At 33.7% G+C, this 27,457-nt stretch overlaps 2 protein-coding genes across 3 annotated transcripts in view; one reads left to right on the top strand and one right to left on the bottom strand.

Moving 5' to 3' along the window:
* Positions 1 to 18,907, top strand: part of LOC111057743 (probable medium-chain specific acyl-CoA dehydrogenase, mitochondrial) — a 95,035-nt gene extending 76,128 nt beyond the window's left edge. For both annotated transcript variants that reach the window (XM_039430746.1, XM_039430747.1), the window contains exon 10: positions 16,958 to 18,907. In XM_039430746.1, the coding sequence (XP_039286680.1) occupies positions 16,958 to 17,104 (147 nt within the window). In that variant the 3' untranslated portion in view covers positions 17,105 to 18,907. The remainder of the gene's footprint in view (positions 1 to 16,957) is intronic.
* A 242-nt stretch (positions 18,908 to 19,149) lies between these two features.
* The window catches only part of LOC111057744 (MTRF1L release factor glutamine methyltransferase), an 84,282-nt gene continuing 75,974 nt past the window's right edge, over positions 19,150 to 27,457 (bottom strand). The window contains exons 5-6 of the mRNA XM_039431450.1: positions 26,351 to 26,574; positions 19,150 to 25,328 (exon numbers count right to left, since the gene is read on the bottom strand). Of these exons, the coding sequence (XP_039287384.1) occupies positions 25,061 to 25,328; positions 26,351 to 26,574 (492 nt within the window). The 3' untranslated portion in view covers positions 19,150 to 25,060. The remainder of the gene's footprint in view (positions 25,329 to 26,350; positions 26,575 to 27,457) is intronic.

Here is a 27,457-nt window from a genome sequence, read left to right as displayed (position 1 = left end):
ATTGAATATGGTATTATATTGAAATAAATCAATATGTCAATATTTATAATCATTCTTGCACACATTCATACGCAACACATTCACATATGCGCACACTATAAAGAGTTATATTCATTTTGAAAAATCGTGTACACAAACTAATTTTACATCAAATTACTCACAGAAGTATCAAGTTTATGATGATGTTTGATAAGTGTTCTATGTGCCCTCCTTTTGAGGCTTGGACGACATCTAGGCGGTAGCCAAATTCATCCCTGACTGTTCGCAAGATGTCTTCTCGGACGCTACAGTCCATCTGCATCAGTTATCCTGGTTTTCAGCTCCTCAATATCAAGTGCTAAGGGAGGAACATAAACACGATCTTTAACATTGTTCCTCCCTTAGCACTTGTTATTGAGGAGCTAAAAACCAGGATAACTGATGCAGATGGACTGTAGCGTCCGAGAAGACATCTTGCGAACAGTCAGGGATGAATTTGGCTACCGCCTAGATGTCGTCCGAGCCTCAAAAGGAGGGCACATAGATCACTTATCAAACATCATCATAAACTTGATACTTCTGTGAGTAATTTGATGTAAAACTGGTTTGTGTACACCCTTTTTTTAAAATAAATATAACAGTTTAAATTGTATCATTCTTTTTGAAACACCCGGTATATTGAAGCTTATCAACTTAGAACCTTGAAGAAGCTTTCCACTTCAACTGGCGAATGAAGCCATAGCCAAAGCTTAGTTTTAGTCATGGAGTGTTTATGGGTATTTATTCATCTCAAATCAGGTGGAAGTAAGTTATGAAACTTCGGAGCAAGGAAAAGAAAACACCTCTGGAACGTGGTACAGTTCGATTTTGGAAGCCTAACAATCATTTGAGTAGTTTACCGTGTTACAACAGAAATTTCAACATCATTGTTATATACTGAAAACAGATCTGTTACCACTTAATTGATAAAATTAAGACAGAACCTTCAGCACATAAGTGTGTCTCAGTGGTAGAATATTCAGTGCTTTGAAAATTGGAAATGTATGTGATCTCCTATTAAGGCGGGGTGCACACCGGAGAAACGCATTTCGTGAAGCCCTTTTCATGAAACTTCTTTCATGCGATCCGTTTCACTCGCGCATGCATACAAAAGAAACGTTCCCTGCTTAATCTCATCAGTCGATTGCGAGCAACTTTCATTTCACGTTTCCTGAAACTTTTTTCACGAAACGCGTTTCTCCGGTGTGCATCCCGCCTAACTCTCTATATAATCCTTATTACAGACTTCTGTAGCACTACAAGCCTTTTATAATGAGAAACAAAAGTGAATGCCCAACAGGAAATTCCGTATACAAGCTTAGAATAAAAAATGCATAGTACATAATCCGTAGAAAATGTTTAGGGAAAAACTGCTTCAAGTGATAAAATCGTCTCATCAAGAACATATTTATATGTTGAAATACATCTTTAATTTCTTTATGTGGGAGTCCCATGTTAATTTATAATCAAGAATCGAACCTAAGTATTTATTGTATCAGATTGATTTATCTAATCACAGCTGCACGACACATTATTACAACCAACTTCATGATATTTTAGAGGACCTTGGAAACTGAAAAGAGTTGATAAGGAGAAATTTATATATTTAGTTTTAGATGCATTTAGTTCTAATTTATTAAATTGGAACCAACAACACAAGTCATTAAGATCCATCTGCATCTGTTTTGCAATTTTATCTCACTGTCAGAAGAATATGCTAATGCAGTATCATCTGCAAAAGAAGTTAAAGAGCCTTGAAAGTTATGGGAAAAGAGATCATTCAAATAAATCAGGAAAAGAATCGGACCCAATACCGATCCCTGAGGTACACCACAAGTGATCAAAGTCAATTCACTACTAAATTCACCAATGGACACATATTGTTTACGATTATACACGATTATACAAATCATTTATCATACACAAACCCTTATTGTTGCTTATTGAAAAATTTGAATTTTAAAAACCGATTAATCACTTCTTGAATAGTTTTTCAAGTAATTTAAAAAAATAGAGAGCAAAGAAATTGGTCTGTAATTAGAAATGTCGGTCTATGATCCAGATTTGAAAATAGGAATCACCTTGGAAATGTTTAGATCAGCAGGAAATCTACCCTCCAAGAAAGAAGTGTTGACGATATCACATCGAATTGGAACTATTGAAGTAGATATAGCCTTGAGAAGTAAAGAAGAAATTGAGTCAGGACCCGGAGACTTGCCATTTTTTAATGAATTTATTTCATACAATGTTCGTCAGGAGTAACCGGCCTTGAAAATAAAGAATTACAGGACCGAGAAGTTTTGAATTTGCGTTCATACTATTTTTTTGTATCATCATCTAAATCAATTATAATTGAAACAATTTGTCCAGAAATTCTTATGAAATAATCGTTAGATTTATCTGCCATAACCTGTTGATCCAAAATAACAGAGTCATCAATATTCAAAGCTATTTGCTTTTTCTTAGAGGATGACTGACCACAGTAACTATTAATAATCTCCCACTGTCTTTTGGGAGGGTAAGCTTTCAAATTAGAAAAATAATTTACCTTCTGCTCATTAATTAATTTGACTATTTTATTTTTAGAAGTAATAAAATCATTTTTAAGTTGCACATTATGAGGGTTTTTTTATATAGTTTTATATAGCACAGTAAGTTTTTTTAAGAAACAAGTCGTGTTCTGTCTTAACCTAACTCTTTCTTCATTTAAACAAAGTGAAATTTTAAATTTTTGGCCATGGCGCAGTGTTACTATTGTGATAGTGAATTACCAGCATCAGGTGACTTTGTAACGTGTTTCGGCTGTGATAATAAATTTCATTTTGGATGCAGCCTGAAAGAAACTACATACCGCAGGATGACTGAAGATGATAAAAAGAAGTGGCGGTGCACACATTTCTGCAAGAATTCTAAAAAAACAGCGAGTATCACATCACCACCACCAGGTAACGATGATTCTAAGTGTTTTGATGGACAAAGAATTGCGCTACTTCTTGAATCTCTCAATGCGAAAGTTACGAAAATTGAGACCGTTGTTAATACTGTTCAGGCAAGCCAGGAATTTTTATCTGCAAAGTACGATGAACTGCTCAGTGAAATCAAAGGTTTGCGCAATGAAAACAAAAAACTAACGAGTGACATTTCTCATTTAAATAAACAGCTTGCCTCCAAAGATAGCGTCATTGACAGTCTCAATATGCAAATAAATGAACTTGAACAGTATGGTAGGAGAAATAATTTGGAAATTCATTGCCTTGAAACGTCCAGCAGGTCTCCAATCGAAGATTTGCAAGTAATTGCTGAAAAGATTGATGTTAATTTCCAAATAAGTGATGTTAGTGGAGTCCACAGGCTACCAGTGCGCAAACCTGCTGATACTCACGGCGAAAAATCTCCAGTTTTAATTGTTCAATTCGTTTCGAAACTAGTTCGCTCTGACTGGTTTACCAAAGGTCGTGCTGCAAAATTAACAAACAAATTGGTGGGGAAAACAACTGAAAAAAGGATTTATTTCAACGAAAATCTAACAGCCTTCAACAAAAAACTGTTTATGCAAGCCAAGCTCAGAGCTATGCCTCTTAAATATAAATATGTATGGACCTCGCAGGGCAGAATCCTCGTTAGGAGGGAGGATCACGCACAGATTATTATAATCAAGTCTTTCGTGGATCTTGATAAAATTATTTAGTGATCTACCCGATTGTTAAGATCTAGTACAGTATTCTCAGTAACATTTCTCATAGTACCAATATAATAACTTTAATAATAACAGAAACTAGTACTATCTAATCTCTGCTATGATCGAAGAGGATTTTCAATTTGACGATATGATTCTGCCTTGCAGGCCTTATCCAACTATTGATAACTGGCTTCTTGATACTGATTATTATAGTAATTTTCATTCAACTCTTTCGCCGTTTCAAATAAAAATAATCTATCTCAATATAAGATCATTAAGAAAACATTTCGATGAACTCACACTAGCTATCCGTCATTCAAATATTGATATTATATTCTTGTCTGAAATCAATATTGATAATAATTTGAGTGGTATCTTTGAGATGGCCGGCTATAGATCTGTTTTCAAATACGCTTCTAATAGGTTTCAACACGGACTTGCTGCTTATGTGAAAGACAATATTTCCTTTGTTCAAATAGATTTCGATTTCAATATTGTTAATTTTGAATTCATTTTTCTGGAACTTAAGTTTCAAAATATTCGTATCTATGTAATCAGTTTGTACAGACCTCACAGTACTCTAAAGTCAGATTTCATCAATGATCTTGAAAACGTAAACTCTAAACTAGAAAATAAATCTAATCTAATCATTGTAGGAGATACAAACATTGATCTTCTGAAACGGGACGATCAATTTGTTCAATTATATGAATCTATGCTCTTATCTTACGGTTGTAAGAAGGGTGTCTCTATTGTTACTAGGGAAGAATTCAGACAGGATCTGCTTACCCAGTCCTGTATTGATCACTTATTTATTCGACTTACTGATAATAGCCTTACTTGTCATACAGGTGTGATCAACTTGAAAATATCGGATCACTATATCATCAGTTGTAAAATCCTTCACAATTATTTATCAAAAGAAAATCAAAAGTCAGATACTTATAAAGAAATCATAGATAAAAATAAACTTATTGATATGTTGAAACAAAGTGAGTGGAATAGCTGCTTTTCACTCCTTTCACCTAATTTAATTTATGATAAGATTAAGCTGAACTTTGACATAGCAGGTAAACAATGTAAGAAAATAATTCACGTTAAAAACATAAAACTCAATTTCAAAAATAATTGGATGACTGAATCGCTTCATAATAAACTCAAAATTAGAGACAGACTGTTTAGGCGCAGTAAGAGTAATCCGTCCAACATCCAGTATAGAAACGAATATCAAAGTTATCGTAACAAACTTAATAAAGAAATCTCTTTAACAAAACGTGAACACATAATAAAAAAATTTGCCAACTCAAAAAATGACATAAAATCGAAATGGAAATGTATTAATGGAATTTTGGGTAGGGCTTCAGACGATTCTGGTAGCCGAATTCTAAGAGATTTATCCAATAAATTCAACAATGCATCTCTGAACAATGAACTCTGCTCAGCGTTTGCGAAATCTTTCATTAATAATATTAGAAACACGTCACACCTTTGTCCACTCATTCTTAACGACACTGTCCACATTCCACCTAACTCCAGCTTCTATTTAAGGAAGGCCCGGGTTCATGATATAGAAAAAATAGTTGACAATATGGACAAAAATAAATCGCCAGGTATTGATGGCATTGGAGTACTGGAGCTACAACTCTTGAAAGATCATTTGTGTGCTCCACTGTGTCGTATGATCAATTTGTCTATTTCTAAGGGTATATTTCCTGACTCCTTGAAAATCTCAATTATCAATCCAATTTTTAAATCCGGGAAAAGAGACAATCTAGATAATTACAGACCAATATCGAAACTGTCTACACCAGAAAAAATATTTGAAAGATATTTACTCACAAATTTAAATAAATATCTGTCTGAAAACGATATTCTGTCCAATGCCCAGTATGGTTTTCAAAAAGGAAAATGTACAGAAATACTTTTATCAAATTTTTCACATAAAATCAATACTTTTCTGAATAACAGATATCATGTTTTAGCCATATTTATAGATTACTCAAAAGCATTTGATACCCTTAACCATAAAATATTGTTAGAAGACCTCAATAGTATAGGAATAACTGGCAACAGACTTAGATTATTTGAGAGTTATTTGAAGGATAGATATTTTAAGGTTAAAATTGATGACAACCACAGTGATTTGATCAGAAATGATGATCTTGGAGTCCCTCAAGGAAGTATACTGGGTCCAGTACTCTAAAATTGCGCCTTTCAGCGAACATGAGCATATGTCTCATAGAGTTAAAAAGCAGCTGTTAAACATTCGCCGTACCGTACTCCAAACCGTTCGCCTTACCGTACTCCGAACACTGAACTTTTCAGCCAATCAGAGTCCTCCATTACAATTCGCCGTGCAGTTCCCTCTACAATTAATCAACAATTCCATCAACTAACCATAAACTGACTGAAATAAATACTTCAATTTCCATGTATTTAATTGATAGAATTATATAAATCTACAGTGTAGGTCATATCTAAATTCACAAATAGTTCGATTGTTGTTGGCAAGAAACATGTTATTCAACGCATAAAAGATAGGATAAGTTAAATAGTTTCCCTTTCAGGGGGAGTTTTGACAACCCACAAAACTCATTTTTTACTTGAAGAAATATCGAAAAGGTGCATAGGACCTTATTTTTTTGTTCAGCTTTCCAAAATACCCCTCATTTCAATATTAAAGTTTTCGACTGACTGTACAGTGAGTCAATCATTCTATCATGGCTCAAATAATTTTGGGACTGTAAATTGAATAAAAATGGAAGAGAATAATTTAGTTATGAAAGAATATCAGCACCTTTATTCAAAGCCATATTAACTGCATGCGTACGGTATTCATATTGCCGATACAGCATTGATAAAACTGTATACGTTTATTTAGCACTTTGTCTCAAAAACTGTTCTAGCTGAAAAATTAATAATGAATGCCACATGTAGGCCTATACATTGCATCAGAAAAATGAAGTTTCAAAACTATGTTTTTTTCTAAACAGATGTTTTTGAGATTATTTCTTTGATGCAGCAGTTTCACATTCGCCAAATTATTATACAGAGTTTGTGAAAATAAAAATATAATTATCAAAACAATACTATTATAATCTTAATTATAATAATAATAACAATATTATTATTAAAAACATTTATCAATACAATTATCAAAACAATATTATTGACGTTAAGAGATTTGAGATGCCGGTTTCGGTTGTTACACCATTGTCAATCTCTGGTAAACTGTTCAGTAGTAAACTGATTAACTGGTAAACTGTTCAGTTTACCAGTTAATCAGTTTACTACTCAATTTACCAGGAATTGACACTCAGCAATCAGGGATTGAATGGTGTAACAACCGAAACCGGTATCTCGTCTTGTAATAAATAAGTGATTGTGACAATTTCAAGTTTTTTTATTCAGTATGGATATCTACCACAACATGATTGTGGTAATGATTAACATATCACAAATTTCTCGCATATTCAAAGATGCGTATCTAGTGAAACACTCTAAGATAAAAAATCCAAAAAGTAGTCAGTGTTGTAGAGAATTTTCTCCTCTTTTCGTTCCCATAAATCGTTTTTCTGATTTCAATACCGTTCAAAAGTTACAGCCAGATAATTATTTTTATTTTCTCATTTTTTCTGTGATTTTACTGTTATTCAAGAGTCTCTAAAACGAGTAAGATACATGATAGAAACTTGCGATTGGTCTCAAATGAAAGAGAATTGCATGCTCTATAAGCTACGTTGCCTTAAATCCATCTTGCATGACTGTTTATTATCAAAAAATTGTCGAGACTGTGAAAATGAGGAAAATATCGCAAATTTCTTGATTTTGTGAAACAAACGTATCTTAATTCACGATTATATTTTTACAAAATTCATTCACCTCACATGAAAGAGGAGATTCTGTAGGCTACAAATCAAGAACAAGTACCATTTTTTATCATTTCGGGTTACCGAAATACACAGTTTTTAATATAGAAATCGGCCAATTTTCTGTGTATTTAAATATGCGCTAAAATACACTTTTGTAATTCAATTACTCAATGCTAATGAATCTGATAAATCGATCATTGATTAAGTAATTGAAAACGTGAAAACATTAATTAGAGTACAGGCCTAATATTATTTCTCTCAAAATCCTTGATATCTTGTCTGCTGTATATTAGGCCTACATAGAATCAGGAGAACATCTTGCCGGTTCAACATCTTTAATCCTTTAGGTGTGCACTCTTAATTCAGGGAAAAAATTATATACACATATCCACATACTTTAAGCAGGTGATAGTTGTGTGTTAAGGTCATATACAATATTTATTTTAATTTTCCTCGAGCAACTTTGTAAGTCTTTTTCTAAAAAGTGTAACGTACATAACTTTCAAGTTCCATCGATATCTCCTACGGTTTATACAATATTTATCATCAATTTTTTTACATCACTTTTGAACTTCTAGATCTTCCAGAATGCTCGATAATGTAAGGGCATACCGGTTTGGTGATAGAGAACTCTCATTTGATACTACGAGAAGGGATATTCGTAGAAGGAATGAATAGATTTAATTTGGCAACATTTGAAAAGATGAATGGCTTCAAAGGTTTTCTACTGGAGGTTTTTTATTCAAAGTTTTAATATCCCAACAATTATAAAGTGGAAAAAGGTACTGAATGTAGCCTATTTCTCCTAGTAATACTCTGAATGATAATATAGGCCTATAGTTTTTCAATCACTGTTTTATAATCATAATAATTAGGCTTGGCTTGAATACTTTAATAGTTATCTTGAGCTTTCTCGTTATTTATTATGTTGTACACATTTGAGCTGTTTCCTTTGTTCAATGTGATATTCTTCTGCAAACTCAACCAATATCTATCCTTTCAAAACTGATTCTAATACCAATCTGAATGCAGAAGTCATATGAAGGAAAAGCTAATATTAATTTGATAAAAATGAAATCAAGAACGGTTGCAGAGAATAAAGGTTGTTAGTAGTGCAGGGCATTCCATCAGAAGGAGAATGTGCATGATCAATGAATGAAGCGCACCACTTTCCTTCCTTATGATATTATACTATGATATTTGATGATTTTCTTTGTTATAAACAATCAATTGGATTGATCAACAATTAAATTTCAATTGAATTTTCGATAAAGAACATTGGATTCAAAATTATTTCTACTCAGTGACCAAGGCACAATCTAGAAACATAATTTTTATCACATATACATCACTCACATTCTTTGTGGTAGGAAACCCCAATATGGAACAAAAGAGAGTATGGGGTGTTAGTATAACACTAACATCATAAATGCATTATAAACTGAATAAATTTCATTTGAAAAATATCTTTAAATATGTCCAACTATTATCTCTCCGGTTATAGGAAAATAATGTGGAGATTGAAAAGAATTGGAATTCACCAAACATTATCCTGCTTTAAGTGTATGAGAGTTTAATTTCTAGAATAGAATTGCCCTCCGAGTTAATTGAAGAGATTGTCATCCTTTCGTAGACTTTCAAACAGGCATTCAACCGATCACTTTTCTTATAGAATTATCAAGTTTAGTAGAAGGAATATATTTTACGATACTTATAGTATGAATTCATATTCATACGTATACTTTTCAATGTATGATTCATTTTCATTAAATAAATTATTATTGGATCATGAAGAGTTGATTTTCCCTTTCACAAATAAATAAAGAATGAGAGTTATACAATAAGAGAACAAGAATAGTATCAATTGAGAATTCCTCTTACGAATGATAAATGAAAAGTATGTGTTTCACAATACGAGAGTATGTATTCAATACAATTCTCAATTATTGTGAATTCCCCACGCGGTATGCATGTTTTAACATATATTCGCCCTTAGTGAAGTGTTGTGTTTCTTTTCTGGCTCAAAATTTTGCAAAACAACTCAAAAATTTCCAATCTGTAGAGATTTGAGTGAAATATTTTTGTTTTTAATCAGTTTTTAAATATCAAAATTCAAAATTTTTAGTTTAGTCTTTAGTTTTGAAGAGGAAATTGGACTTTTTGAAGTGAAAGTGAAATCTTAACCTTATTCTTTTTGACACTTGTATTTGTAAAAATTTGGGAGAAGACAGTTTTGGGTTATGCCTGTTGTCTTCTCCCAATCATATTATATTTATTATAATTATGATCTGTAATTACAATGGAATAAATAAATAAATATTTTGTTGTAGTTTCCAATTAGATTGATTCAACCAGAAAACTATTTCCTGATCAAGTATGTGAAAGCCATAATTTTCCTGAAAAAAGAGATCCTCCTAAGGGATTAGGCAAGATGTTCTATTGATTCTACATCTACTATACAGTACACAGACAAGATAAAGGATTTTGAGAGAAATAATATTACAGTGCAATCAATGTTTTCACGTATTTAATTCCTCATTCAATGATCGATTTATCAAATTCATTAGCATTGAGTAATTGAATTACAAAAGAGCCAGGGAAAGCATGTTAATTTTCAATAAGAAAGCAACAGATATTCGATGTGCAGGCTCTTACGAAATCGATCATTCTGAAAGATCCAGCTGTCCAAAAGTATTGGATTTCTAGAAAAAATGAAGATGAATATTGTATGAATCGTAGGAGATGTCGATGGGACTTGTAAGTTATTCAATTTTTGAGAAAAAGACTTACAAAGTTGCTCAATTTAACATTGAAAAGATAGGAAGAATAGATATTTAGAGCACCAATGACATCACACCGATCATCTGACTCTGATCATTAAAAGATCGAGATGAGCGTGGCCAGTACCTTCTATTCTAGGTACCTTGGTTTGCATCATTTTGAAAACCCCTTAAAAAATACCCCTTTTTTGAAAATTCGTAGCTCCGGAACTAGAAATGGTAGAATCCTGTTCGACCACTCAATTTATTGAAAATTTTATTATCTTTAATTTTGTAGAGAATGATTTTTCTCCAAAAACTCGAAGTTTTCGAGATTGAATGGAAAAATTTTAAAAAGTCCGAAATTTCAGGGGTTTTGGGGGTGAAGCCGTCCTCTGGCGTGTTGTAAATTTCAGATTCGAATTCAGCGCCCCAAAATACATATAGAACCGTCGAGAAAAATTCTTTCGGGGCTGTTTCCTGAAAAACGACCATTTGACTGACTGGGGTTCACTTTATAAAGTCAGTGGCAATGATAGGATAGTATAATTTGCAGCTTTTCTTTTTCCCCGCCTTCTATAGTAGAAGTGGATAGCTGTGATTCAAGTCATCCCGGTAAATCTGATATAATATTAATTGTCGTTTCTTGTTGATAATGATCAATCATTTCACAAGTATTTTTTATTAAACGATTTGATAACTGTTCGGAGCTGGAGAAAGATAGAGACATCGACTTTGTCTAATTACAGAAAAGGATATAAACCAATGTTTAGTTTACTTGACTAAAATTATAACCAAATTAAAATCCTATCATTTATAAATCAATTATTATTATTGCAAGTAATATAATTTCTTAGATAGGAAGATGAGCTCAAGTAGAACACCGAAGGTTAATAATAGAAATGTAAACATAGCGGGAGTACTTACGCGTTCCCAAAACCAAAATTCAAAAACGCCAAAACCAAAAACCCCAGTTCTTCAAACTACTTTAGCCGAAAAAGTTGCTCAACTACAAAGTAGCCACACTAATTTAAAAAACCAATTAGAAGTAACTCTAAAAACGTCTGAGGAAGAAAGGTTAGGGATGGTAGAAGAAATTAAATCTTTGGAACTGATTATAAAATTACAAGATGAAGACCATAAAAAAGAAATACTAAATCTAAAAAATCAATGTAGTCTAATGTCGGAGGAAATAAAGAAACTAAAATCTAAATTTGATAATACTAAATGTATGATAGAACCTCCGTCCAAATGCAAAAAAATAGAATCTAACCTAAATGATGGGAAATGCTCTGAAAATGGTCGAAATAAAACGTACAGTGAGGTTTGAAGACAGCAACCAAAAATATAGCTGAGGGAAATAAAGATAGGAAAGGGAGAGTTCTGCTACTGACGTCCAGTCATGGACGTGATTGCAGTGATCTCCTTGATAAAAGATTAAAAAATAAATTTGATGTCCAATGTTTTTTCAAGCCAAGTGCATCAATTAATGCAGTTGTAGAGTCAGCTAAGGAACAAACTAAAGACTTTGATGAAAATGACTATCTAATTGTACTGGGTGGCTCAAATAATATAAATGAACCTAACTTGAATCATCTTCCTCAAGTAACAGAAAAAATCAAGGAAATTGTGCCACTCAGCAAAAAAACAAACTTAATAATAAGTACTATTCCTAATAGGTTTGATAGGCCAGAATTAAATGAAGCAATCAATTCGACAAACAAATCAATCCATAATACAATCAACAGCCTAAAAAATAAGAATTCTAAACAACTGGGGATTTGTTTTCTAAATGAAAGGCTGAAAAGACATAACTTCACTAATCATGGGTTGCATCTAAATCGATCTGGCAAAGTAATCTTTTGTAATAGATTGGCAGAGCTGATTGAAAGCCGTTTGCAATCCTCTGGTTTAAAAACAGTCAAAAAAACAAATAACGATTTTTTAGTAAATTGGCTCAAAACAGGGAAAGGGAAATAGCTACAAATGCTAGAGATAGAGTAGCACAAGATGGTAAGGTTTTTAGTATTTATCATCAAAATATTCAGTATCTTCGCAACAAAATTGACAGATTAGAAGTATTTCTTAAACAGGAGGATCCTGACATTGTTATTTTCACAGAGCATGGCTTAAAAATAAAGGAAATAAATCAAGTTAGGATTCCAGGCTATTCACTGAGATCAGAATTTTGTAGAATAGCTCATAGAAGTGGTGGTGTATGTATATTCACTAGCAATGCTAAACATACCCAAACTTATGAACTGGATTTTGTTAAGAGATTTTCTGTTGAGATGGATTTAGAGGTGACAGGACTAAGGTTAAAAATTGATGATCGATTTGAGGTAGCAGTGTTAGGTATCTATAGGTCACCAAATGGAGACTGGCAAAAATTTTGTGAGCTGCTCCATACACTTTTGGAAATTACAACCGCTCGTTTCACAAATGTTATAGTAGTAGGAGATTTCAATACTGATTTTGCCAGGCAGGATAAAATGACAGAGGATATTAGAGATATTATTAATATGAATAATTTAGAAATTAAGGTCCACGAATATACAAGAGTAACTCGAACTTCACAGACAATTATTGATAATATCCTCACAAATATAGAAGGTTGTAATGTCAGGTTAGGTAGCTCAGATCTATCAGATCATAACTATCAAATTTTAGATGTTAAGTTGCAGGGCCAGAATCCAAGCAGAAAAAAAACTTTTGTGAAAGAAATTCAGCAATATGAGCTAGGAAATATAAATTGTTTGAAGCAGGAACTGCTTCAAGAAAATTGGAGTAGTGTTTATAACAGTTGTAACCTAAATTACAAATATAAGCAATTCATTGATACTCTAAGATTTCACATTAGTGTATGCTGTCCGATAAAAAGAGTCAAAGTAAAAAGTAAATTAAACAAAGTAGATGAATGGATAACTGAAGATATTCTTAGAAATATTCAAAGAAATATTGTTAGGGAAGCTTATGAGGAATTTAAATTAGTGAGGGATGTTCCGAGTGAGGTCAAATACAAATGTCTAAAGAAAAACTATGCAAAAGAAGTGAGGAAAGCTAAGTGTAAGAAAACAGCTGAAATATTAACAACTAGTACCAATTTTAACTCTGCTGTTTGGGAGGTAATAAATAGAAATAGGAGAGCAGCTCAAAAAGATACAGTTACTAATGTCCCTAGGATAATCGATGAACATGGAAATTATATGGATGATAGTATAGACATTTGTAACTTTTTCAATAAATATTATCAACAGGTTGCATATAATCTCCAAAAGTCACTGAACACTAATACTTATAATACAACTACATTAAATGCTGAGCCAATTGAAAAGGTATTTAAATTTCATCCATTATCAAGAGATGAGTTGTCAAGAATAATACAAAAATTGAATAACAAAAAAACAGTAGGATTGGATGGGGTCTCAAGCAAAATTTTAAAAGAATGTGAAAATGAATTACTGGACCCTTTATTGCATCTCCTTAATACTTCACTAGAGCAGGGTATTTTCCCTGATGATCTGAAACAAGGAAAAATTTTGCCAATTTTCAAGAGCGGTGATTCTGAAAGAGTTGAAAATTATAGACCCATTAGTATTCTAAATGTAATAAGTAAAATTTTTGAAAGAGTAGTTTTAAATAGGTTATTGATGCACCTGGAAGAAATTAATTTCATATGTGATGAACAGCATGGGTTCCAGAAAGGGAAATCTACTAAGACTGCAATAGTATCCCTTGTTGAAAGACTAATAGATATAATAGATTCAGGTGAGAAGGCAGCCGCAATATTTTTGATTTATCCAAAGCTTTTGATTGTGTGAACCATAGAATATTATTGGAAATACTAAAAACTGTAGGTGTGAATGGTATAGAACTAAAATGGTTTGAATCATATCTCATAGGTAGAAACCAGTGTGTTGAGCTTACCAAGGTGGATGGGAATGAAATAGTAAAAATTAAATCTCAAAAACTGGAGGTCCAGGCTGGAGTACCTCAAGGCTCAATTCTGGGTCCCTTACTGTTTCTGTTGTGTGTGAACCAATTACCAAAAGAGTTAAAAGATCACAGAGCTCTGTTGTTTGCTGATGACACATCGCTTATCTTTAACAATTATTTATTAGATAGTCTAGAAATAAATGCTTTTACTGGAGTACAGTCGATTATCCAATTCTTGAAGCAAAGGCAATTAACAATAAATAGTAAGAAATGTCAATTCCTACAATTCAAAAGTAAATATAATTCAGTAGAGGATAGAGAAATAAATGTGTTTGTAGAGGAAAATGAATTAGACCAAGAAGAGAAAGTAGCATTCTTGGGAATTTTATTGGACAGGAAATTAACATGGCATCCTTACATTGAGAGGATATGTAATAAGATATCATCTGGGGTATTTGTCCTGCGGCAGCTTGCTAGGCTGAATGATAAAAAACTACTGTTAACTGCTTACCATGGACTTATACTATCTCATATTAGGTATGCTATTTTAGTATGGGGTAATTCATCTCAACAAAATATGGACAGAGTGTTTAAGATTCAAAAGAAGGCACTCAGATGTATAGAGAAAGTGAATATGTTAGACTCTTGTAGGCCTTTATTTAAAAAGCTTGGTCTATTAACTGTGCCATCTTTGTATGTATATGAAGTTGTAATGCATGTGAAAACGAGTGGTGTGAACCAGAATTCAGATGTTCATGAGTATAATACGCGAAACAGAGCAGATTATCATATAATGGGTCACAATAGTAGGTTATTTGAACAAAAACCAGATTATATTGGTAGGAAATTTTATAACAAGCTACCTCAAATCTTGAAAAGTAATGATGATTTGAAGATTTTCAAAAAACAAATGAAAAAATATTTAGTTGATAAAGCTTTTTATAGTGTACAAGAATTCCTTTCAAACCTAAACTAGGTTGAACTACTTAGTGTTATACTTGTCTTATACTCCATGACTGGAGTCTTTAGGACGTAATCTTGTAATGTTGATCAGGTGATGACTTGTATTGGGAAATTAACATTCAATAATAATGTAATAAATGAGGAAAATTAGACTTTGGAATAAATTTAGAAGAATTTAGTGTGCACGTCACCTCTATAAAAGAAAAACTATTCCTAAGCTCAAGAATATGTAACTAAACCCTCAAGAACCAAGGTGAGGTGGTATAGTCAACAACAACCGAGTTACCATCTCTATTTGATTTTTACATTTGCTCTACGAGAGTAAAACAAATGAAAACCTTAAAAGTGTTATAAATTATTCATTGTGACAACTAAGTAAAACCATAGAGAAACAATAGCTTGAGTAGATATCCTATGGTATAGGGCGTTTATGTCGCAACTATTACTGTTATCTCAAGCCGATAGTCCACGTATTTTTTCCCAAAAACGTGTGTGACGCTGGTAGTCTCTCATATTGTGCCGTTCATACACTCTCACCCCAACAAAACAGTAAAAATCTACAATAATCGATAGTAATCGACTTGAGATAACAGTAAAAGTTGCGACATAAACGCCCTATACCATGGGATATCTACTTACGCTATTGTTTCTCTATGGTAAAACTTACATTTATCATTTTTTGACATAGTCTCCTTGACGTGTTATGGAAGTGTTCGACCGCTTTGGAAGCGCATTCATACCACGTTTAAAGAATTTCTTTGGGCCTGTAGCCACTCGTGCACTGCGGTTTTCACTTCTTCATCACTTTGGAAATGCTTGCCTCCCATTGCATCCTTAAGCTTTCCGAGCACATCATGGAAGTTACTAGGAGCGAGGTCTCAGGTTTCATCCCCTGTTACAATTCTGTCTGTTGAAACGACGCAAAAGTTCTTCACAGGTATCGACGCCATGTTCTTTCAATTCAGAAGTCAATTGACGCGGAACCCATCTTTCAGAAACTATTGAACCGCAACACATTATGGACAATATTTTGCGCTAAACCATAACTAATCTCCAACATTTGGGCAATTTCCTTATACGCCTGTTGGCCACTACAATTCCTTCTGCCCGCGCAATGTTTGCGTCTGCCACTACGCGGTGAGCCTTCCCAGGCCGTTGGGCGTCCTCTATTGAAACGATACCACTTTTAAACTTTCTGTACCACTCGTAAAACTGCTGCAGGGACAATAAATCACCATACTTTACTATCATCCTCGATGAATTTCCATTGGTTTGACACTTTCAATGCTCAAGAAACGAATTACTGATCGCTGATCTAACGCAGTGCATATTGATAATGGGGCGGCCATATTCTAATTGAAGTCACCGCTAGTTGAGTGTAGCAAGGTCACTAACGCACCTGGTGGTCATTGTGTGAGCTTCAACCAACATTCCTGCCAACTACCGTATCAATCCTACAACTTTTCGGAACTTTACTAATATTAATTTATAATTTACCTTCGAGTCCACTATCATTTATTTCAAGTTTATTTACATGGCACAACAATGCAACGCTGTCAACATCACACTCCAAGGAATAGCAATTGCTGTTATAAACGCGAATTCATCTCAAAGATGAAGTCTGACGAAAATTTAATTATTATCAACGATCAAAGATCTAACATGTTTTCTTTGTCAAAGAAAACATTATGGTTTCTATGTTGTTTAATTTGATGTGAATTTTGTTGCAGATTTTTGGTGGTAACGGTTTCAACAGCGATTACCCAGTTGAGAAGTTGATGCGTGACGCCAAGATCTACCAGATTTACGAGGGCACTGCTCAGATCCAGCGCATGATCGTCTCCCGCGAAATCATCGAGAAGGCTAAGCGAGGTTAAGCTTCAACAACAAAACTAATTATATTTTTTATAGGTTAATTGAGATTTAGAAATATTTTTATTAAATGAAGAAGTTTGAGAGGTTGAAATAGAATTTGCGGTCAGGTCACCAAAACAGTTATAACAAAAACAATTTCCTACGATTCGCGAACTTTTCATTTAGGCTCACTCTCATGCTCAATTTACAATATAATCTTCGACACATACAACATGGTCAGACACCAAGAAATACTCTACTTTAGCTGGTGAATGGTACTAAGGCCATTCACGAAATGAACTACGATCTCTCTTCATACTGTAATTGGTACTGCACTTGTTAATTACTTTCAATCTCCTATAATTCGATTATTACTGTATCTTTGATGGACTTTAACCATTGAATCTGTATTACCTTGTCTCCTTAAGACACAGTTCAGCTGTATTCATGTTTCATATTCCTGTTACTCCTATTTTTAATTTTATGTTTCTTTTTCCTAAATGAATACCCTCCTTATAGAGGAACAAACTTGAATTGTATATTAAATGGAAATTATCAACCCCTCTTCTTACTTTTGAATATTTTCTCTCTGGTAACGTTTATTATTACTTATTATTTAAGACTTTTCAAAACAATTTTACTGATTTTTACGTGATCTTCCTATCTAACTTTTTTGCGTGCAATGGGCAATCTAAATTGTATCTGTCTATGTATAAATTCTACCTGAATCACAGATAATTTCTAAAATTGCAATTCAGGTCTAATTGCAATCTGAATTATGTGAAACTGAAATCCTGCTGCTAACCGCATAACTCTCATCCATTCTTTTATTTGCTCACATATTGTTCCTGAAGTCATTATTAACTTAATATTACATCAAATCATCCAAATACTCACATCTCTTTGCTCATATCAAAGTATCATTAATCGTAAAATCATTCCAAACTATCATAATGTATAAATTCATTGTTTGCATTTGCATTTCATAAAATTGTCATAATATTTTTACAAAGATTGGCACAAGGTGTCTATATGTAAGATTGCTCCATTCCTCCCTTATTTCTAAGGCCATATTTCTACTCACCAACGTAGCATAGCCAGAAATACGTATTTTGAAAGACGTAGCTGATGTATCTTCTAAAGTTAATCCCTCTGTCCATTTCAAAACCGGCGTAGCTTAGATTGATATCAGGGAGATACGACAGCTACGTTTTTCAAATGCGCATTTCAAGCTACGCTACGTTGTTGTGTGGGATGGCTATTAGAAACACTATTTTTTGTGATGAAATGAGCAACATGTTGCATTGTAAAATAAAAATTTTATATTGCAATTCAATATATAGTTGAACATGTCATACTCTGAAATAGTGCGTCAATAAGGGAGAAGGAGGAATTTGGAGAGAAAGAAGGCAACGAGAGAAGAAAGAAAAAAAATATAAAAAAAATTGGTGAGTGAGATTTCGCTTTCCAGCTTGCATACAGTTGATAATGCGGCCATAGTCAATCATTTCGCTCAGTCCAGGTCTTGGCATTGAACACGTAGATTCATTGCGAAATTGAAATTGGGTCTGATGCTGAATGTGGAGATGTGATAATCGATCGCATTGTCAGTTGCAGGTTAAATACAGTTGTTCAAGAATTCAACGATATCAATTATGTATCAAAAAGAATAACAATTCTCTTGATTTCAAATGATATCTTGTTTTTGATCTAGTTTTAAGATTTTCGCATATCAGAACGTACACATACAGTCAGATCACACATCAGGAGAAAAAAGACCCGGACAACTCGCTTCTGTCTAGTCCTTTGGCTTCTTAGGCTATAACGTGATGCTGGAGTTGTCTTTATCATAGTGTATCATTCCTATCATCTCATCTTCACAGTTCTTCAATTCATTAATAGTGACAATTTTCTAGTTGCTTGTAAAGGATTGCTCTAAATCTAAGAAAGAGAATGAAAATAGATGTTGGGGAGGAGGTTGATTAGCATTCATTTATCATATCTTAATCATCCAAACTATGCATTGGTACAATACGAAAGGTATTGGTACAATACAATAGTTTTTTCACGCTTGAATCCTCATTCTCATAGTGTCTTCTTTTCTCGTTCATGAAATCTTTTCAATATGAGTATGCTGAAGAGGATGAAATCGAGGATCAGAGCATTAGTAAGAAGAAGTGGAAACGGAGAAGAAAAGATGATTGAGCAGGTGACGTTTGTCACTTTTCTGCTTGCAAACAGTGAACAATTTTATAACTGATATCAATGATCTCACTCAGTTCAGCCAGAGTATTTTTGTTTTGAATACTTCAATGAAATTATTTTGAAAACTCAAACACTCGAGACTGTGCTGTTGATGACTGATGACGAAATTGTTATTCTGTTGCAAGTGGAATTCAGTTGTTCAAGAACTTGCCAATATCACTTGCTTATCAAGGAGAATAATAATTCTACTTGAAAGCTAATTATATTGGTAATTTTTTGATCTAGTTTTAAAAGGCGTTTGTATGCGGATATCGGCCAGCTTTTTTGTGATAATGAACTCCATCTATGAAAGTCATTACATGAGTAATTTCTGAGATGGATTGTTTTATTATCATTAAAGTATCGAATGTCGGCAAACAGCAGTTCAAGATGAAGAATAATGATTCAACTATTCAATTACAATAATAATTATTGATGAGATTATCATTTACAATATTCGCTATTATAATAACAATGAATAAATTCTATTATTACTACTTATTAGGACTCCTAATTTAAGACGCAATCTGACTCTGAAAATTGAAAAAATATATACATGAAAGGAGTCGAAATTGATAATAAGATTTCGGTGCAAATTTCATTTAGGTTCAGTTTAAATTCTTGAATAGGTGCATTTTAATCGTCTGAGTAATACACGGTAACTTTTTCCATTAATTTACAACTTTTTCGCAGTATATTATTATTTGTATATTAGTACAATAGCGTACTATGTTGGTAGTCTATTTGATATATTATAACAACTAAGAATAGTTGGCGATAGTTACAAAAAAGAGGAAAACTTAAATTCGATAACTTGCTTGTAATGAGTTCTGTAGACTTCCCAGAATAATTACTCAACTGCAGGTGTCTGCATCATAAAGATCTGATTTAAGCATTTCATTCATTACCGTATTTCATGAATCCATTCAATTTACATCCACGATTAATAATTGTAACTATTTAATTTTTGGGTTTTCTGTAGGCTTCCTGAAGACTCGTTTCACCATGGTAGTTTTCATCTATTAACTTCATACATTCATTTTCATTTCAATGATGTCATTGAAATCAATTTACTTATTCATAACTATTTCATCTATTAGTCTCATTGATCTGCAAAAGATCTTTGAGAAAGATTCAACTCTTTCCTTGATGTCTCCCTTCAAAGCATAACTAACAGTGACTTTGACAGTTGCTTGTAATGAGAGAACCTACTCAAGTGACTGATTGAAAATCAAAGTGAATGTTTTTATGCCTTCAAGAGAAGAGAGAATGGAAATAGAAGTTGGGGAGGAGATTGAGGGTGAAGAGGAGATAATATTATGGCAGTGATGCCTGCTGCTAGCTTGCATATACGATAACAATTTAGGAAAATCTGTTTGTAAACCATTCGCATGATGTCGAATGTATGTAGATAGATGGTGAAATTGTTAGTCCAATGCAAGTTAGATTCAGTTGTTCTAAAACTACACAATCTCACTTGAATAACAAGTAGTGTTACAACATTATTTGAATTCAAGTGATATTATGAAGTTTTCGATCTAGTGTTAAGTTTTCTATCTAGTGTTAAGTTTTCGATCTAGTGTTAAGTTTTCGAAAATCAAATGTGTCTGGAAAACTTGGTTATCGATAATTGATTATATTATTCACATATCTTCACACAACTAACATTCAATTGCTGTCTGTCTTTTCATGGAACATATTTTTGTTTATAAGATACTGTAGTTGATGAATGTGTCGGCCGTCAAGGCATCGAGACCAAGGTAGAATTTCATTATCATCATCAAGAAATATCATCATGCTTTGCTCATGCTTCAGTGCGTGATCAATAATCAAGACAAACTTTCTTGATATAGGAATTTGTCAAACATATAATTGTCATCTTAATTTCCACTCATTCACTCTTAAATTTATTCATTTTCGCTTGTAATGTTATGTCCTCCGTCCCAAGGTAAATGTAATCAAAGTATGTTATATATACATAAATTCAAATCGCCTTTCTGCATCCGTTAGTCACTTCATTCGCCTGTTGATAATAAGAGGCTTCGGAGAAATTCATTAGAAGTCATAAAATTAATATGGTCATCTCATGTTTTCCGTTCAGTTTTATTTTGCTTGCAGAAATGTTATTTTATCAAATTGATACAGCTCTCAATATCAATTATCTCAAACTTCTTCAATTTATAAATTCAACTTTCTGACTTTTTGTAATAAATCTAAATAAAATTTATGTTTGAAAATGTATTCATTTTATGAGACTTACCTCTTACCCGTGTAACATTCCTTAACATACTATTCATCACATCAAACATAATTATTATCCTATTATATTAAGCGAGAAATTTCTATATGTCTATTTATATATTTAATATAGGGGGACCGAGCTTTGCTCTGGAGTGTAACGAAAGATTGAGTTTATAGTTTATATTTATTCATTCATTTTCTCAGTCGTACAATTATTTTTATAGTTATATGAGGAGGCACAACAGGCTTATGCCCAAAACTGTCCCTTTTCAAATTTATACTACAGTCCAAATCAAAATCTAGGTTAAGCTACTATCACTCATCAAAATAACAATTTAATCACACTTCAAAAAACAAACACATTATCAATTACAAATAGATATACTATGAATTTGATCTACTACGTTTGGTACAATATTTGTTAATATACTATGTACTATTCTACACTAACAGCATCTAGTTACTATTTTGGACTTTCTGAAGTAAACATGTTTTCTAAAAAAAGAGAAATAAACGAAAATAAGTTTTTCTTGCTGAATTTATCTTTTTGTGAGATCAGCTGAATGATCCCACACATTCACTCTCTTCCATTCGGTATCGACAGGTGACAAAATTTCCAGCTGTTTTTCCAAGGACGTATTTATCCTTTTAATGTCCTTCAGCGAGTTATCCAAGGGTTGAGACCTAGTGCAATCGAATCTTCATATCATAAACCTACTTTGTTCCAAATTCCGTGAAAATCGTTAGAACCGTTTTCGAGATGCGTTGAATATTAGAATAATAATTTCCGTAGTTGGACTTTAGTGAGAAAATATATAATTTAGTGAGTAAGTAGTATTATTGCAGCGACAATAAGATTGTGCTAACTTATGTGTGCACGACTCTGAGAAGCAGCAAATTCAGGGATATTTGCTAGTTGTGATGGATGAGGGGGCTGGCTCCACGAGGCAAGGAAACGGCGGATGTGCGGTAGCCTGTAGATATTTCACAGAGGAATACTGCACACCTGGCTGCAGACCCGCTTGCCCAATCAAGTGACAACCGACTCTTCCACTAGCAGCAGTTAGGCCTTCTGGCACACTCACGTGGAGAGGGGGAACCAGTCGTTGGTTAAGCCGTCGGTCCCGGCTGCCTAAAAAGCAGTCGTTAGGTCATGTCAGAGGCCCTGAAATTGATCAGTTGCGACCTGAAAACTCTGACACCAGACCTGAGCCAGCCAGGTCACTCGATATTATTATTATTATTACCAGTCGTTGAACAACCGAGATACCGAGCGGATCAAAAATTATATTGCAAAAAGTTGAGTTAGTTTTCCGGCATCATGAGATACGTGAGTGTCCTGTGTTTTGGGATTACCAGTGGGAGTGATAGCAACATAGCAGTGGGTAAGTGCCAAAATTTCTAGCTCATTATAAAACATTTTCACCCGACCGAGACCCTAATTAGAGTTGATCTTGTAGTAAAATTTATAGTTAGCAAAATCTTATTGGTCGTATAGTTTCTTTAGAATAAAACTTTTGTTTAATAATGGACGTGTATTTTGTTTGCTTCAAAATGGATTAATCAATGAATTAGAATGGAAAGCAGAAGTGCTAACCACTACACCATGATGGATATCTATTTACTTGCTGTTTATTATGTATACTTCAACTACTATATCCAAAGAGTATGAGTTCATTGCAGCTACTAGTGAGCTGTAGGGCCGGTTTCTGAGCTTGGCATCTACAGTCCACGACTGGAATAAGCTCTCAGGTCTAAATTGAGTGGCATTTAGAACAAAAAATAAAATCTACAAGCAAATCAATAAAAGAGAAAAAATTCAAGACAACAAGAAACTCAAACTCCCAGGAGTATACAAGCTAATATGCTCTGAATGTGATAAATTCTATATCTGACAGACAGGCCGTTCTTTCAATCAAAGGTACAAGGAACATATCCAGGGACTAAAAACAAAAACAGAATCTGCATTCGTCGACCACCTAATTCAAGAAAATCACAAACATAAATACTTATCTACAAATCATACACATAAAAAACAATGGACCAGAATTAAACACAATAGAACAATTTGAAATATACACCCAATTTAAAAGCAATAGACAATGTATATTAAACGAACAAACCAACTTCAAATCCCACATCCTCTTTGATTACCTTCTCAGCCACAACAAACCCAATAGACACTAATAGATACCAACAGACACTAATCCAATAGACACCAACAGCACACTAAAAATTGCCATCCTATCCTTCTACTTGTCTATGAGTAAACCAAGAAGATGGCGGAACTGCAGAAAGATCTCGTCACAGTGAGTGATTAATTCATTTATCTTCTTGTGCTATATTTTCTCTAAGATGGTATTTACCTTCGTACTACCTTCAAAAGTAGAGATAGCTCAGCCTTCAGTCTGAACCGACAGTCGATCTGGAGGCCAAAGATATAAAATTTATATTATTTTGTTACAATTTTTGTATACAGGTATAAACTAGTTTTGTATGTGTTATGTGTTGAAGTATTTTTTTTTATTTGAAAATTATTTTCGTGTGTTTTGGATTGTAAATTGGAATGTGTAATTGAAGAATGTTGAGGTGAAACATAACCTAGCTACATTTGGACTGTTGTATAAATTAGGAAACCGTTTAGGGCGTAAGTTTTGTAATTCTGAATGATTAAATAAATAATTAAAGTGTACCCATATCTTTTTAAAATGTATGAATTCAGGGCTACCTAAAAAAATTATTGGATATTTATTTTTTTAACCTGACGATGGTGTGATCACCGAAACTAGTAGTTATAATAATAAAATAATAATAGTTGGCCTCCACATCACCCCTTACAGCCAACCCGTTCCACCACATGGCGCCAAGTGACTAGTAAGTATGCTTAGGCATTTTCGTGCAATAGATCGGTACATGGCCTTGGTATAATGCAGCTGTCAAAAAAAAAAAAAAAAAACATTTAGAACTCGTATCACGAGTATGTTTCACATTGATCGAATTTTCATCTTAAAAATGTTGGGTGCTTCAAATAAGTCAATTTGATTAGACAATTTATTGCCAACTTCAATTCATCTCTCCAAAGGGAGGTACAGCTTCTTATAAAAGCGTGAAATTGATGTAATTTGTATTTTTATTCTATTATTTTATTAATTTCAAAGGGTACTACAATTCTTTTATAAATAAAGTGGAGTTGAAACTGTGTTGGTGGTTGGAATTGTTTGCAGCAGACTCTTCCTCCTCCCACTAATTGCCGCTGGGAAATGCTGGGTAGTCAAATACTGGTCACCTCTCAGTCGATTAATCAGCTACCACTCTCAAGGGTTGAACTCTGACCGAGAACTTTGTGACTGCTAACTTCTTTTACTATGAGAGCTTCAAATCAAGTTTTTTCAGGGTTATGAGAAGCTGTATTTTGTCACAAATGTAGGCCACAATCTGAATTTGTCTACCTCTCCTTCTTCCACCCACAACAGATGAGTGACAAACATCCATCCCTATCTAATGTACTTGTCCACCTTATGTACGCTCATAAACCTGTCCACTGCATATATATCCTTATAGATATTGCCAAACTGAACACCGAGATTTCTTTTATCCAGAGTCCATTGTCGAATAGGTTCATACAAACTGGGATCAATTTCCATGTAGAGTGTTATTCCTTTTCCAGCATTGCAGGGTTTTGATGATACCAGCAAAAGAAGCAGTGCACCTACCACTTGCATACCGTCCATGCCTCCATCCAAAGCTCGCAGATCTTCGTATCTGAATAACAGATAACAACATAATTATATAAATTCAATTGAAAACAGGAAATATTATGGAATTGTACTGGAAATAACAGGTGCAGTTCATGAAAAACAGTATCAGGTTGAGACATGTGCTTCCAGATGACCAAATATCGGTGTTGCCAGAAAGTTGCGTGCAAAATTTACTGTAATCTAATGCAAGCCCAATCACCATAATCGATCAGGCTTGTCTCATTTAATATATTCAGCCTTATAGAAGTTCATATTGGCTTGCATAAAATAGTTGTTATTCCGCACAATTTTACAAAGTTTATAAATTTTTTACATCTGGTAGCCTCAACTTATTTTATTTCGAGTATAGAATCCGAATTGAAAATCTATTCTAAGAACATGCTTGAGAACGTTTTTCAAATGAGCAGTACAAGATTAGAATATGTTTTTTCTGCTCAGCAAACAAAGATCATATATTATCATTCCATGGACAAGTAGATTAGAAAATTTCTAGAATCCTCACAGAATCCCGTCCTATGTTTAAATAGCGTGCATTGAGTCTCACGTATAGTATTATTCAGATTTTTGCCGCACTCTTACTGGTGATGCTTTCAGGCATCCTTGCTGTTCTTGTATGGTCTACCGACTTTTCCTTTTATGTTGTTTCCATTTTATTTGAAAGCCAGCAACAACCTCAAGGATGCCTGAAAGCAATAATAAGGAATACGAATTGATCCCCAAGCCAACATTCACAAATTTTGAAACAAATATGCGCTGTGATTCTGTGAGAAGAATTTTAGTAGTTTTATTCTAAATGACTATTAAATACTGGTAAGATACTGTGATCTTTCTGTTTGTGAAGTTTCATGTACATTTGAATATAACCATATCAAATAGACTCTGATAATTATACAGGCATTTCTGTATCAGCCATTATTTCAAGCCTGTTTTAAATCGATGTTGGTTGATGTAAATTTTTGATTTGGCTTGCAGAGGACCGCAGGACGTTTTGCTAATTGATGTATTCTCTGATTTTGCAATACTTACAATGTTATTTCGGGCTGGAGCGAGGTGATGTCTGCAGTCTTGATGTAGGGTGGATTGCTGACCAACACGTCAACACAGTCAGGCATTGAGCCATTCAACAGTGACCCGTTTGACATCAGCTTTGCATTCATCACGTGCACCCTTTCACATAGCTCCAACCGTCTACAGTTTTCCTTGGCCAAATTGCAAGCCTCTTCACTCGCTTCAATTGCGTAAATTTTGGCCTAAAATCAAAGAGAACTAGCATGAAGTTCCAGGAAAATCAATCATACACAAAATTGATGTAGGCTCAATAATATGTTTATTTTGTAAGCAAATTAATGATACAAAGACAAAACACGCTCAATAACATTTGTATTTTGTCTTTATTTTGTAAATTGTCTGAATAAAATAAAAACTCATCTGATAAAAACATTCGATTGTCATCCTGCTGAACGCAAATCGTTTGTGTAAAGGTAGGTTTTCGTTTGTGCGTAAAATTCCGATGACGACTACGACTGGGTCGGGTTCGAGCAAAATGGCCAACTGCCTCTGTGTTAAAGCTTAGTAGCTTCTTCGTTCATGTAAATTTTTCAGTGTGGACCAAACATATTTTTCAAACAGGTACATTTTCGTTTGTACGTTAACTTCGACTGCGACCGGGTAGGGCTCAATTTCAAGATGGCTGAAAATCCATGGTCGACAGCAGATGAAGCGTTTTCCTTTACACGACTCGATCGCTATTTCAAACGTCACACATTCAGACCAGAGTAAGGTTATCTGCCATTTTATTGATTATAGACTATTTCAATCGAATAAAAAAGTTATGTAGTTGTTATTGATGATGGATATGGATTTTATCACAGCTCTTTCTATTAAAAGAAAAAGAAGACCATGATAAACTACAATATTCCTTTTCACAGTTTGTCCAGACAAAAATCAAAAACATACAAAATTTATTACGAAAGAAGAAATTATAATATCACTAGCCGTCAGGCTCGCTTCGCTCGCCATATACGTCTAGCCAAGGGGCTCCGCCCCCTGGACCCCCGACTGGATCGTCCAAGAATGAGATCAGCAGGCTCGCTTCGCTCGCCTGCATTTTTCATTTGAGCATTTTTATCATAT

The sequence above is a fragment of the Nilaparvata lugens genome, chromosome 6 (assembly GCF_014356525.2).
Source record: "Nilaparvata lugens isolate BPH chromosome 6, ASM1435652v1, whole genome shotgun sequence".
Lineage (NCBI taxonomy): Eukaryota > Metazoa > Arthropoda > Insecta > Hemiptera > Delphacidae > Nilaparvata > Nilaparvata lugens.
Note: the sequence above shows the minus strand (reverse complement) of the source record. Positions and strands in the feature narration are given on the sequence as shown.